Here is a 14411-nt window from a genome sequence, read left to right on the forward strand (position 1 = left end):
TGGGTCCCAGCCTATTTTTACTTACATAGATTACAGAGTAAATGAGTAAAATTTGTGACGTTTTCAGAAATCCAAAGCTTACCTATTGATTGTGGAGAATCCATATAAGGGTTACACTTTGCATAGTGAGAGCGGTCTGTGGCCAGCATTACTTCAAATACTTTATCTGTCTTGATGATTCCATTTTCTGAAATGAACGAAGCAATATTTTAAGCTGGAAGTGGCATAATCAGACATATTTTAGAATAATTATTCTGGCTACACTGTAGAGACTAGATTGGAAGAGAGCAAAATTGAAAGTTGTTGCAATGGCTCAGGTAATCACAACCTGGTCTTTAATAATGAAAGTAAGGATGAAGAAAAGTAGAAGGATTTGAGTTATATTTAGTAGGTAATGTATACCTGACTGACTAGATTTGGAGGTGGGAGGGGGGTAATGGTTGAAATGTTGATGTCATATACTGATTTGCAAAATCCTAGACAAGGATCAGAGCTAAGGAAAAAAAGGACAAGTTATTTATTCAGTTAGGAGCTACTGACCATACACATAGAGATATATAGCGGTCAGTTGGATAAATGGATCTGGGGCGCAGGAGAAAAACCTACAACAAAGATATAAATTACTAGTTGTATAGATGGCAACTAAACCAACGGAAGTGAACTAAAGTGGCCAGGTAAGAATACACAAAAGTGTACATTTAGGAGAAATGCAAAGGAAGTAGAGCCTTCAAAGATTATGACAAGGAGCAGACACAGAGGTAGATGAAAATCAAGCAGATATACTGTTACAGAGCCCAAGAGAAACAAATTTTCCAGAAGGAAAGCAAGGTCAATATGCTCTTCCCTCAGTGTCCATAGGGAGTTGGTTCCAGAACCCCAGCAGATACCAAAATTTGTGGATGCTCAAGCATCTTATATAAAATTGCATAGTTTTTCCATATAACCTACGCATCTCCTCCCATATACTTTAAATCATGGTTAGACTACTTGTAACACCTAATACAATGTAAATGCTATGTAAATAGTTGCCAAACATGTGGCAAATTCAAATTTTGCTTTTTGAAATGTTATGGAACTTTTTTCTTCTTCAAATATTTTCAATACAGTGGGTTGAATCCATGGAGATAGAATCCATGGGTATAGAAGGCTGACTGTATATATTTGCTCCCCCAACTATCAATTCTTTAAGATTAAATATAATGTTAAACTTCAATAACCCTTATTAACCATGCACACAGTAATTATTCAATAAAGGCGTTATTAACTCACTCAGTAAGTTTACTGTCTAATACATACCAGACACAGTGCTACATACTTAGGGTGATAATAAACAAAATAGCATAGTTCTTGTCCTTACAGCTCTAAAATCTGTAAGATTAAATGTATCAACTTGACTTTAACAATCCAGAAATGAATTTTTTAATCAAAACATGCTTTGCTTTATTTGGCTACACTATGAACAACTTTTTTTTTCAGATTTCTTTTTTTTTAATTGAGGTATAATTGACACACAACATTATATTAGTTTCAGATATACAACATAATGATTCAATATTTGTTTATGTTAGAAAATGATCTCCACAATAAGTTAACATCTATTACCATACAATTACAGAATATTTTTTCTTGTGCTGAGAATTTTTAAGATGTACTCTCTCAGTAACCTTCACATATGCAACAGAGTATCATTAACTACAGTCACCATACTGTACATCCCCATGACATTTATTTTACAACTAGAAGTTTGTATCTTTTGAGCACCTTCACCCATTTTGCACCCCACCTGCCTCTAGCAGCCACTAATCTGTTCTCTGTATCTATGAGCTTGGTTTTTTGTTTATTTTTTTAGATTCCACATGTAAGTCAGATCATACAGTATTTGTCTTTCTCTAACTTATTTCCTTTCACATAATAGCCTCAAGGTCCATCCATGTTACAAATGACAAGATTTCATTCTTTCTTATGGATGAATAATACTCCATTGTATATAAACATCACAGCATCCATATCTATTCATCCATGGATGGACATTTAGGTTGTTTCCATATCTTAGCTATGGTAAATGATACTGCAATGAACATGGGGGTGCATATATCTTTTCAAATCAGTGTTTTTGTTTTCTTTGGATAAATACGCAGAAATGGAATTGCTGGATCATATGGTAGCTGTATTTTTAATTTTGTGAGGAACCTCCATACACAGTTCTGTAGTGGCTGCAACAATTTATACTCCCACCAGTAGTGCACCAGGGTTCCCTTTTCTTCATAATCTTGTAAACACTTGTTATTTCTTGTCTTTTTGAGAACAGCCATTTTAACAGGTATGAGCTGACAGTACCTCACTGTGGTTTATGATTTGCATTTCCCTGATGATTAATGATGTTGAGCATCTTTTCATGTACCTGTTGGCATTCTGTATGTCTTCTTTGGAAAAATGTCTACTTAGATCCTCTTCCCATTTATTTAATGGGGATTGTTTGATTTTTTTTGCTATTGAGTTGTATATACTTGGGATATTAACCCTTTATCAAATATATGATTTGCAAATATCTTCTCCCATTCAGTAGGTTGCCACAGCTATTTTAAAATGAGACTTAAGCATCATGAGAAGTTTAAAATATTTATGCAAATGAATTTAATGTATTCATCAACTGTGGAGCCTCCAGGTTCTAGAGAGTAATGGTGCCCACCAGAATCTGAATTTCTCCACATAGCCACTCAAAAACCACCTAAACCTAAGATCAAGAAGGGGCATAAACAAAACCACACATGACCCATGCCTTCACATTACTAGGACATAGAGAATATCCAGACTTCATATTACTTACCAGTAGAAAAATAAACAACACATTCCAACAAAGCTTCTGCTATTGCTGCAAGCCTGTGGGTATAGAAAGCAAAGGTAGGGACTGAAGTTTAAAAGACTAAGTAGAAGGAAGTAGGGAATGCAGATGAAGCACAGACAAAATTATTCCCAGAAAGAGAAACTACAACACTAAGTACTAAAATAGTGAACACAGGTCTGGGACTTAGAAGTTCACTGTACTGGCTACAAGGAAGGAACTTAAACATCAGCAGGCTAACAAAGGTCCCAATACCATTCAATGGCGAAAGAACAGTCGTTTTCAACAAATGGTGCTGGGACAACTGGATAGCCACATGAAAAGAATAAAGTTCAATCTTTACCTAATATCAAATACAAAACTTAACTCAAAATGGATCAAAGATCTAAACAAAGAACTAAAATAATAAAAATCACAGAAGAAAATACTGGGGTGAGTCTTCATGACCTTGGATTTGGCGGTGGATTCTTAGATATGACACCAAAAACATGAGCAATAAGAGAAAAAAATGGATAAACTGGATTTCATCCAAATTAAACACTTTTGTGCTTCAAAGGACATTATCAAGAAAAAGGTAGGGCTTCCCTGGTGGCGCAGTGGTTGAGAGTCCACCTGCCAATGCACGGGACACGGGTTCGTGCCCCGATCTGGGAAGACTCCACATGCCGCGGAGCGGCTGGGCCCGTGAGCCATGGCCGCTGAGCCTGCAGTCCGGAGCCTGTGTTCCACAATGGGAGAGGCCACAACAGTGAGAGGCCTGCGTACCGCAAAAAAAAAAAAAAAGAAAAAGGTAACTCACAGAACGAGAGAAAAATAATTTGTAGATCATACAACTAAAAAAGGACTTTTATCTAGAATATATAAAGAATTCTTATATTTCAATGTAAAAGGACAAATAACTCAATTTTAAAATGTGCAAACTATCTGAACAGACATTTCTCCAAAGAAGATATACAAATAGCCAATAAGCACATAAAAAGATGCTGGACATCATTAGTCATCAGAGAAATGCAAATTAAAACCACAGTGAGATACCATTTCATACCCACTAGGATGGCTATAATCAAACTGTCAGATAATAACAAGTGTTGCAAAAATGTGAAGAAATCAGACCCTTATGCACTGCAAGTAGGAATGTGAAATGGTGCAGCCACTTTGAAAAACAGCCTGGCAGTTCCTCAAATGGTTAAACAGAGAATTACCATAGGACCTAGCAATTCTACTCATATGTGTATACCCAAGAGAAGTGAAAACGTACGTCTATACGAAAACTTGTACACAAATGTTCACAGCAGCATTATTCATGATACCCAAAAAGTGGAAACAACCCAAATGTCCATCAACTGATGAACAGATAAACAAAATGTGGTATATATCCATACAATGGAATATTATTATGTCATAAAAAAGAATGAAGTACTAATTCATTCATCCTATTATGTAGATGAACCTTGAAAACATTATGCTAAGTGAAAAAACTCAGTCACAAAAGCTCGCATATTGTATGATTCTATTTAATGAAATTTCCAGAATAGGCAAATCTATAGAGAAAGAAAATAGATTATTGGTTGCTTATGGTTGGGGGAATAGGAGGGCAAAACAGGGTATCTTTCTGAGGTGATGAAAAAATTAGATGACCATGGTAGCGGTTGCACATATCTGTAAATATATCCAAAACCACCGAATTTTACAATCTAAATTAGTGAATTATATAGTATGGAACTGTACTTTAAATTTAAAAAAAAAAATTTAGTGGGACCAGGGATGGCAAACACAAGAAGCAATGCTTCTGGGGGAGAATCATACAGGCAGGGAAAGGATGGTGCCTCTTGATATGGCAATGTAGGGAAAGAAGGAAGAAAATTAAGGATCCTACAGAATCAGAAGAGCAACAAGATATGCCAACTCCCCCCCTTTTCTCACCACTATTACCAATATCATTATCCATTAAAGAAACTGCAAGTCACTATACTGACAGAAGTGCTCTTGAACTGTGTCCACAAAATGCCTAAAAATAGGAAAAACAAAAATAAACAAAAACTCCAGTCAAAGCTACTATAAAAAGTGTAAAAAGAAAACAATACGCAGGGCTTCCTGGTGGCACAGTGGTTAGAAATCCACCTGCCGACAGGAATAAAGACACAGATGTAGAGAATGGACTTCAGGACACATCAGGGGTGGGAAGTGTAAACTGGGACGAAGTGAGAGAGTAACACTGACAGGTATACACTACCAAATGTAAAATAGATAGCTAGTGGGAAGCAGCTGCATAGCACAGGGAGATCAGCTCGGCGCTTTGAGACCACCTAGAGGGGTGGGATAAAGAGGGTGGGAGGGAGACGCAAAAGGGAGGGAATATGGGGATATACGTATGCATACAGCTGATTCACTTCGTTATACAGCAGAAACTAACAGAACATTGTAAACCAATTATACTCCAATAAAGATGTTAAAGGAAAAAAGAAAAAAAAAACGTGAACTACCTTTGTAGGCTAGAGATTAAAGCAAAATGACCGTTTAAAAAAAAAAAAAAAGAGAATCCACCTGCCAACGCAGGAGACACAGGTTCCAGCCCTGGTCCGGGAAGATCCCACATGCCGCAGAGCAACTAAACCTGTGCGCCACAACTACTGAGCCTGCGCTTTAGAGCCTGCGAGCCACAACTACTGAAGCCCACAAGCCACAGCTACTGAAGCCTACGTGCACCACAACTACCAAAGTCCGCACATCCTAGAGCCTGTGCTCCGCAACGAGAAGCCACCACAGTGAGCCTACGCGCACCACAACGAAGAGTAGCCCCTGCTCCCTGCAACTAGAGAAAGCCCGCGCACAGCAACGAAGACCCAACGCCGCCAAAAATAAATAAATAAATTAGTTAATTAATTAAAAAAAAAAGAACACTGTGAGAAAGGGAATAAACTTAAAAAAAAAAAAAAGAAACCAATATGCAAATCAAAACATTTCAGCTGGGGGGGTCCAGTGGTTAGGACTTGGCGCTTTCACTGCAGGGGGCCTGGGTTCGATCCCTGATCGGGGAACTAAGATCCCACAAGCCGTGAGGCATGGCCAAAAATAAAAAAATAGAAAACTATCAGACTAAAACAAGGGAAAAAATGTCAAGTCTCAAGGCCAAAAAAATCAAATTATCTAATAAGAGTTTAAAAAAAAGGCAACCATTAGCTTTCTTAAGAGTAACGTTCAAAGCAAAGCAACAATGAAGCAGCAGCGTTTTCAAGAAATTCAAGGAAAGAAAGGGCAAGTTAACAATTAAAAAGGAGCAAACTGGGCTTCCCTGGTGGCACAGTGGTTGAGAGTACGCCTGCTGAGGCAAGGGACGCGGGTTCGTGCCCCGGTCCAGGAAGATCCCACATGCCGCGGAGCGGCTGGGCCCGTGAGCCATGGCCGCTGAGCCTGCGTGTCCGGAGCCTGTGCTCCGCAACGGGAGAGGCCACAACAGTGAGAGGCCCGCGTACCGCAAAAAAAAAAAAAAAAAAAAAAAAAAAAAAGTAGCAAACTACTGATATTCCCAACAACATGAACAAATCTCAAGAGCACTAATCTCAGTGAAAGCAGCCAGGAGATTTTACACTATATGAGTCCATCTAATATTAAATTCCCAAAAAGTCAAAACCATAGTGTCAGAAGGCCAATCTGCAGTTGCTAGGAGTCAGGGGTTAAAGGAGGAGATTAATTGCAAAGGGCACGAGAAAACTTTGTGGGTGAAAGAAATGTTCTATATCAGAGATCAGCAAACTTCTGTTAAGATCCAAACAGTAAATATTTTAGGCTTTGCAGGCCGTATAGTCTCTGTTGCAACTATGCGACTCTGCCATTGAAGTGCAAGAACAGCCACACACAAGACATAAATGAATGGGTGTGGCTATGTTCAAATAAATCTTTATTTCTAAAAACAGGCAGCAGGCCAGATTTGGCCTGTGGGATGTAGTTTGCTCACCCCTGTTTTACCTCATTAGGGTGGTGGTTACACACCTATATTTGTCAAAATTTTCAAATCATACTCTTAAAATTGGTGCGTTTTTACATAAATTATATCTCAATAAAGCTGATTTTTTAAAAGTATAAGCCAAGGATTTTATATGCAGCCAAAACTGTTCTTCAAATATCAAGGTTATAGGAAAAAAAGTCTTGAATGTGCAAGAACTCAGGGACTGCTGTACACACAAGCCCTTCCTAAGGAATCTTGTAGAAGATGTGCCTCATCTAAACAAGGGATTACTAGGGATACGTCAGAAGAGGACACATATCCAATTTTAGAGCAAAGACTAAAATTAAAAGGGTGGATTGGTCTGCCTTCAGCAAGAATCCTGTCAAGTTATTTTAGCCAGAATCCCCCATTACCCCTGATGTTTCCTCTTAGTAATTTTCCACCCACTGATGCCCACCCTGCTCCTAGGCTATAAATCCCCACTTGCTCATGCTGTACTGGGAACTGAGCCCAGTTTTACACTGAGGTCTCTTTTCCCCTATTGCAATAGTTTCTGAATAACATCTGTTTTTAACTCTTTTTAAATTATTTTATACTATTTTTTAAATAGGTAATAGTTTTTTAAACTATTTTTTTAAAAAAACTAAAAGGGTAAAGACAGTGATGGAATAATAATACTTAAACGTTATTTGTTCTGACAAAATAGAAAGAAGGCAACTAAAAACAATGGGAAGAGGAAAAAAGGGGAAAGTAGAATTAGATCATTGAGTCATATAGGTGACAGGAGGAATCAAAGGATACCACTTAATACTGACTGACCAGACAGTAAATAGTTAAGAAAAGGTGGTTTAAGGACACTATAAAAGGTATAAATACAGACTCTCCAAATAACAAAAGAATATTTTAAAAAATCAGCAAACAAGGCACACCAACTAGAGAAACACTTAAATACTCACAGACTAGGTTATATTAATAAATCATCCGTCCATTTGAAAATATTATAAACTTTGGATTAATTAACCCAAATAGAAAGTACTGTTTCTACACAAATAAGCTTAGGCAAGCTACCTGTAAAGGTCATTAAAATAAAACAGTGAAAGCATTTTTTAAAAAGTTTTAAAAGCAGCGTAATAAGAGAGATATTGGACTTCCCTGGTGGCGCAGTGGTTAAGAATCTGCCTGCCAATGCAGGGGATACAGGTTCGATCCCTGGTCCAGGAGGATCCCACATGCCATGGAGCAACTAAGCCCGTGCACCACAACTACTGAGCGTGTGCTCTAGAGCCTGTGAGCCACAACTACTGAGCCCGCGTGCCACAACTATGGAAGCCCGCCTAGAGCCCGTGCTCCGCAACAAGAGAAGCCACCGCAATGAGAAGCCTGCGCCCCACAACGAAGAGCAGCCCCCACTTGCTGCAACTAGAGAAAGCCCGTGCGCAGCAACGAAGACCCAACACAGCCAAAAAATAAATAAATAAAGTAAATTAAAAAAAAAAAGATATCATTTACTAAATATTTGTCATGTGCCAGAGACAAAATCCTAAGCACATTACATACACTATCTTTTGAGGTAAGAACTCAGAAACTATGAAACAATCTTATGCTGTCTCTAACAATCCTATAAAGTAAGCACTATTATTACTCCATCTTACAGATAATAAAATTGAGTTCAGAAAGACTAATTTGTTCCAGATCACAGAGCAAATAAGGGGTAGGGCCATTCAAATTGAGATGTTAGATTCCTGTTGACCAGTTCACTGTACTGCTACTACCATATTCAAATAGCTTAGTGACTTCTACTAATTCATTTCTCAAAATACTTGAGTGGGTCATTTGCCCTGAATTCAATTCAAATTCCAGAGGGGTGATTCATAGACTCTCAAGGTCAGAAGGGTCATCAAGTCTAACTTCTTCATAAATTGGTACCACGATCTCTACTTGAAGAGCTGCACTGATGTGGAACAGTTCTTTGCACATTCAGACCACACTAATTATCAGAACACTTCCCTGTATTAAGAGGAAATCTCCCTCTTTATAACTCACTTATATAAACCTTTAGTGCTACGCTCTGCAGTCACAAAGAATATGCTGAATTTTCTATCCAACCAACACGTTTTACACACCTGAACATATCATGACCATTTCAAGCCTTATCTTTTTCAGGTTAAGCAGCCTCACTCAATACATCCAATTACCATCATATTCACTTACTCATTCTTCTCTAGATGAATATCTGTGACATCTAAAATCAAACACATTGCTATAGGCACATTCTAAAAATCAAGTAAATTAAAGAGATTACTTCCCTTAAGCTAGATAATATACATCTACCAAACTCATGTGAGTTTCTTTGGCTGATTTCTTACTCTACAGAGGGACACAGAATTTACTAAAAAACCCTAAATAGTTTTAAAAGCATGTCACCAGTCATTTATTAAGAAGCTGAACACATAAGGCTCAGGATAAAGCTTCCTTAGACCATTATTGGGTGGTTTCCAAAATTTTCACTACAAGGTTCTTATTATTTGCTTTTTCCCAGGATTCCATATTTTGAAAGATGCCTAAAGCAAGCTATATTTACTAAGTTATTAAATCATTTTCCCGTTTTTGACAATCTGACATATACAATTGCCAGTGCCCTGAAATATTTCTAGCAAACAGCCAAGTAATTTAACATTTCACTTTGCATGTATAGCCTAATTATGAGTAAACATGCAATTACCATTAGGCTTTCTAAATTAGTGAACAGTTTTAAAACTACCCATGCCCAATTTTCCAGCACCCTAAGGACCAAAGATCCTAATTAAATAATTATAATAATGGTTAATGTTGATCCAAATATGCAATGGATCCAAATGAGAAATTAGCAGAATTCAAAAAGGAGAATGCAATAGAATCCAAGCTATAAACCAAATAATTAAAAAAACTTGAAAAAATTAGAGCCACGTTAAGAAGGTATCTGTTCCTCTTCTCAACCTGAGGAGTGGGAAGGGTGAAGAGGGAGATAAATTCCAGGAAAAAGACAAAAATACTACACAAGAGTCATGATTTAGGTAAGAAGAAACTGTGACATGATTTCAAGCAACTGATGAAGTGTAAAAAAAGGAAAAACAAGGAATTCCCTGGTGGTCCAGTAGTTAGGACTTGATGCTTTCACTGCTTTCAATCCCTGGTCAGGGAATCAAGATTCACAAGCCATGCGGCCAAAAAACAAAAAGGAAAAACATTTGACTATTCCTCCTCAATACTAGAGGAGTCTGTGATATTAGAAACAAAGAGCAGGGAATAAACTCTTGCATGCTACATAGCTCAGCAAAGTGTTGACCCAGTCATTAATGTTTGTGATGATGGTTGTTAATTTTCAACACAAAAATCAACAAAATGAAGATTTATTTATTGCTCAGAACAAAATGAAATGCTATCAACTCTGACAATATAAAAGAGCCCCTAGGGGCTTCCCTGGTGGCAAAGTGGTTCAGAGTCCGCCTGCCGATGTAGGGGACGCGGGTTCATGTGCTGTGGAGCGGCTGGGCCCATGAGCCATGGCCACTGAGCCTGCGCGTCCGGAGCCTGTGCTCTGCAACGGGAGAGGCCACAGCAGTGAGCGGCCCGTGTACCGCAAAAAAAAAAAAGCCCCTAATAAGTTGGAAAATGAATATCCTTTCTTACGAAGTGGAAGGGTTAAGGGATAGTGTCAGTTTATAAATTATGGAACAAAAAATTGAGGTTAAAGTATATTACTCAAAGTTACAAAGGTAACCACAATAGAAGAAGCAAAAATTACGGTATAATTGTATGTGGGGAAGGGAGTAAGTTTACAGGGTGTAAATACTCCTCCATCTTGGCAAGAAGTCAGTAGATGATGTCTAAAGTTGATAAAGAAATAGCAGTTTAAGCATATGCTTTAGAGACTAAAGACAATCACCAGAAGACCCAAATATGTAGTTAAAAGTGTTCACTCGAGGCAGTCTGGGAGCGGGGAGGAGCAGGGCAAGCAATTGTTATTTTTCATTATAAACCCTTCTGTATTATTTTATCTTTAAACATGTACACATGGTCACTTGACTGAAAATTAATCTTAATTGTCCTAACCTTGTTATCACAGATGGATAGTACCTATAGAGATGTATACACAATGTGTATTTGCTCTAGTGAGCAAGATGTAAGATGTGGCAGGGACTCCTTTTCTTTTCTTTTATTTATTTTATTTACTTATTTTTGGCTGCATTGGGTCTTCGTTGCTGCGTGCAGGATTTCTCTAGTTGCGGGGAGCAGGGACTACTCTTCGTTGCGGTGCACCGGCTTCTCATTGCAGTGGCTTCTCTTGTTGCGGAGCACGGGCTCTAGACACGTGGACTTCAGTAGTCGCGGCTTGCAGGCCCTAGAGTGTAGGCTCAGTAGTTGTGGCGCACAGGCTTAGTTGCTCTGTGGCATCTTCCCAGACTAGGGCTCGAACCCGTGTCCCCTGCATTGGCAGACGGATTCTTTTTTTTTTTTTTTTTTTTGCGGTACGCGGGCCTCTCACTGCTGTGGCCTCTCCCGTTGCAGAGCACAGCCTCCGGATGCGCAGGCTCAGCGGCCATGGCTCACGGGCCCAGCCACTCCGCGGCATGTGGGATCTTCCCAGACCGGGGCACGAACCCATGTCCCCTGCATCCGCAGGCGGATTCTTAACCACTGCACCACCAGGGAAGCCCCAGGTACTCCTTTTCTTTCACAGTGGTAGAACTGGGTGCATTATCTAGCCTCTCTGTAGTTACGTGTAGCCTTATGGTTAAGTTCTTGTCAATGAGAACACAGGCAGGAATTATGTATGCAACTTCAGATAATGCCCTTAAAAAAAATGTGCATTTTCTCCTTTCCTCATTTTTCTCCCCACCAGCTGGAATATGGAAAGGATGGAGGTAAACTATCTTCAACTTTGTAGATGAGGGAAAGACTTTAGGAAGCACAACAAGAAAGGAGCCCAGGTCCTCAAGACCATGGAACCACCATATTAGTTCTGAACTGCTTATACTTGGATTGTTACAGGAAACAGAAACTTTCATTTTGTTTAAGCCATTGTTATTTTGGTCTTTATTACAGCAGATGAACAGGTACCCTAAAACACAAGGTATCTGAGGAGTAAAATGAGATCAGTCTGAAGAACAGGATTGGGTTGGAGCGTGGCAACAGGTTGTAGAAGACCCTTAAAAGGCCTGAAAGCTAAGCAAGAGGTGTTTACAATTGATACAGTAAGCAATAGAAGTCTAGGCAGAAAAGAGACATAACAGAAAGCAGTACACTAGGACAATCAGTATAATGTGTAGAATGAACCTGAGAGGAGAGAAATTGAAAGTGTGATGACCAATCAGACACTTGAAGGCATATCACTCCAAGTGACAACTAAGAACCCAGGCTAGGATAGTATCAGTGAAAATACAGTGAAAGAGATGACTATGAAAGGTATTTGTAATGACTGTTGAGTTAATTTGGGGACAGTCTGAAAGAATCAATAACTATTCCAAGACTTTTGATCTGGGAGAATAGAAGACTAGAAGCAATCCTGGCAGAGATGGAGAAAGAAGAGATCCTGTGCTGGTATGAAGCACTGAAAACACAGGTAAGAAAATAAGCTGCAGATGGATTTCAAGTCATGTAGAAACATTCTCTAAATTTCTGTAAGTAACTTGTTACAAAGTTACATCTCAATAAAAGAAATATTACATAATTATATTAGTTTTATGACTTTGAGTGGTTGTTAATCATCTACTCTCTATTTCTTCTCCACTAACAAAATGCCAGGGAAAACAATAAGAAATGAACAAAATCGTCCCCTTTTATTTCCCATCTAGAATGATTAGGTGTGATACGAGGTAAGTGGAGCCTGAGACACTCTCCATACAGAAAATCTGAAAGGGATTAGTTTTAAATTCACACTATAATCAAAGAAGAATTTTAAGTGATGTCAAGTTATGATAAAGCATATCATCTAAGACCAGAGATTATTCAAAAATACATCTTTCTCGGGGGGGGGGAGGGTGATGAATTGGGAGATTGGGATTGACATACATACACTATTGATACTATGTATAAAATAGATAACTATGGGCTTCCCTGGTGGCTCAGTGGTTAAGAATCCTCCTGCCAATGCAGGGGACACGGGTTTGAGCCCTGGTCCAGGAAGATAGCACATGTTGCAGAGCAACTAAGCCTGTGCGCCACAACTACTGAGCCTGTGCTCTAGAGCCTGCGAGCCACAACTACTGAAGCCCATGAGCCACAACTACTGAAGCCCGCACACCTAGAGCCCGTGCTCCACAACAAGAGGAGCCACCTCAATGAGAAGCCCGTGCACCGCAACGAAGAGTAGCCCCTGTTCACGGCATCTAGAGAAAGCCCACGCACAGCAATGAAGACCCAACACAGCCAAAACTAATATATAAATAAAATAAAGTAGGTAACTAATGAGAACCTACTGTATAGATCAGGGAACTCTACTCAATGCTCTGTGGTGACCTAAATAGGAAGGAAATCTAAAAAAGAGGGGATACATGTATACGTATAGCCAATTCACTCTGCTGTACAGTAGAAACTAACACAACATTGGTAAAGCAACTATACACCAATAAAAATTAATTAAAAAAATACATCTTTCTCTAAACCATTATCATTCTTAATAAATACATGTAATTAACTATCTTGACACTATTTCTCAAAGGAGGATGTTCCCTGCACTCCTCACATCTCTGACAAACTAAAATGTTATGCAAAACTCTAAAATATAGGTAACCAAAAGTTAACTTCTGTGGCTCTCTCCTAAAACACACCCACCCACCCACCCCCAACATACATATCCCACAGGTGATTTCATGCAAACCATGATGTGATTAAATTGACAGAATCTTGGATTTGGAAGGGTCCTGAGAGGTCTAGTATACAGTGAAAGCAGATGACAAATCTCTTCCACAATATCCCTTACAGTGAAATGGTCAACCATTCTTTGCTTCAACATATCCAGTGACAGAAAACACTACTTTTCAAAGCCTAATCTTTGACTGTTAGGATAGCTTTGTGAATACTTCCTTATAATGAGCCAAAATGTGCCTCCCATTTGTCCTGGTTTTACCCTCTACTACATGATTTCCCTCAAATATTTAAACACTACTGCTCTCTGTAACTTTCTCATTGCTAAATCAAACCACCTCCATCTCATCAAATCATCATATAAAATGCTGATGCTCTTGTCATCTTGACCACTCTTGTCTGATAATCTTCGGTTTTTCACTGTTATGCTTAAAGCATGTTGGCCAGAACTAAGTGCAACACTAATAAAAATATGTGGAACAGCACAATGGAACTAAGATCACATTGAATAGAATGTAATACAACCTATTATGTGGATTTAGTGCTGCCCAATAGAACTTCTTATGATAATGGAAATGTTCTACATCTGCACTGTCCAGCAGGTCAGCCACTAGCCTCATGTGCCTACTGAGCTCTTGAAATGTGGTTGGTATGACTGAGGAACTGAATTTTTAATTTTAGTTAAATTTAAGTAGACACATTGATATTAAAATTCTCCCTCAAAATCTTACCTATTAAATCTTATTCAATGCACTGTAAGTTTACTTACTAGTATAT

At 38.7% G+C, this 14411-nt stretch overlaps 1 protein-coding gene across 4 annotated transcripts in view; it reads right to left on the reverse strand.

Moving 5' to 3' along the window:
* PCMT1 (protein-L-isoaspartate (D-aspartate) O-methyltransferase) overlaps positions 1-14411 on the reverse strand; it is a 48333-nt gene that overhangs the window by 29351 nt on the left and 4571 nt on the right. For all 4 annotated transcript variants that reach the window (XR_007470428.1, XM_033405113.2, XM_049695157.1 and 1 more), the window contains exon 2: positions 83-187. Coding sequence is in view for 3 of the 4 variants with exons in the window: in XM_033405113.2 (XP_033261004.1) it covers positions 83-187 (105 nt within the window). In the remaining variant the exon portion in view is untranslated. The remainder of the gene's footprint in view (positions 1-82; positions 188-14411) is intronic.

Source organism: Orcinus orca, chromosome 12 (assembly GCF_937001465.1).
Source record: "Orcinus orca chromosome 12, mOrcOrc1.1, whole genome shotgun sequence".
NCBI classification, from domain to species: Eukaryota; Metazoa; Chordata; class Mammalia; order Artiodactyla; family Delphinidae; genus Orcinus; species Orcinus orca.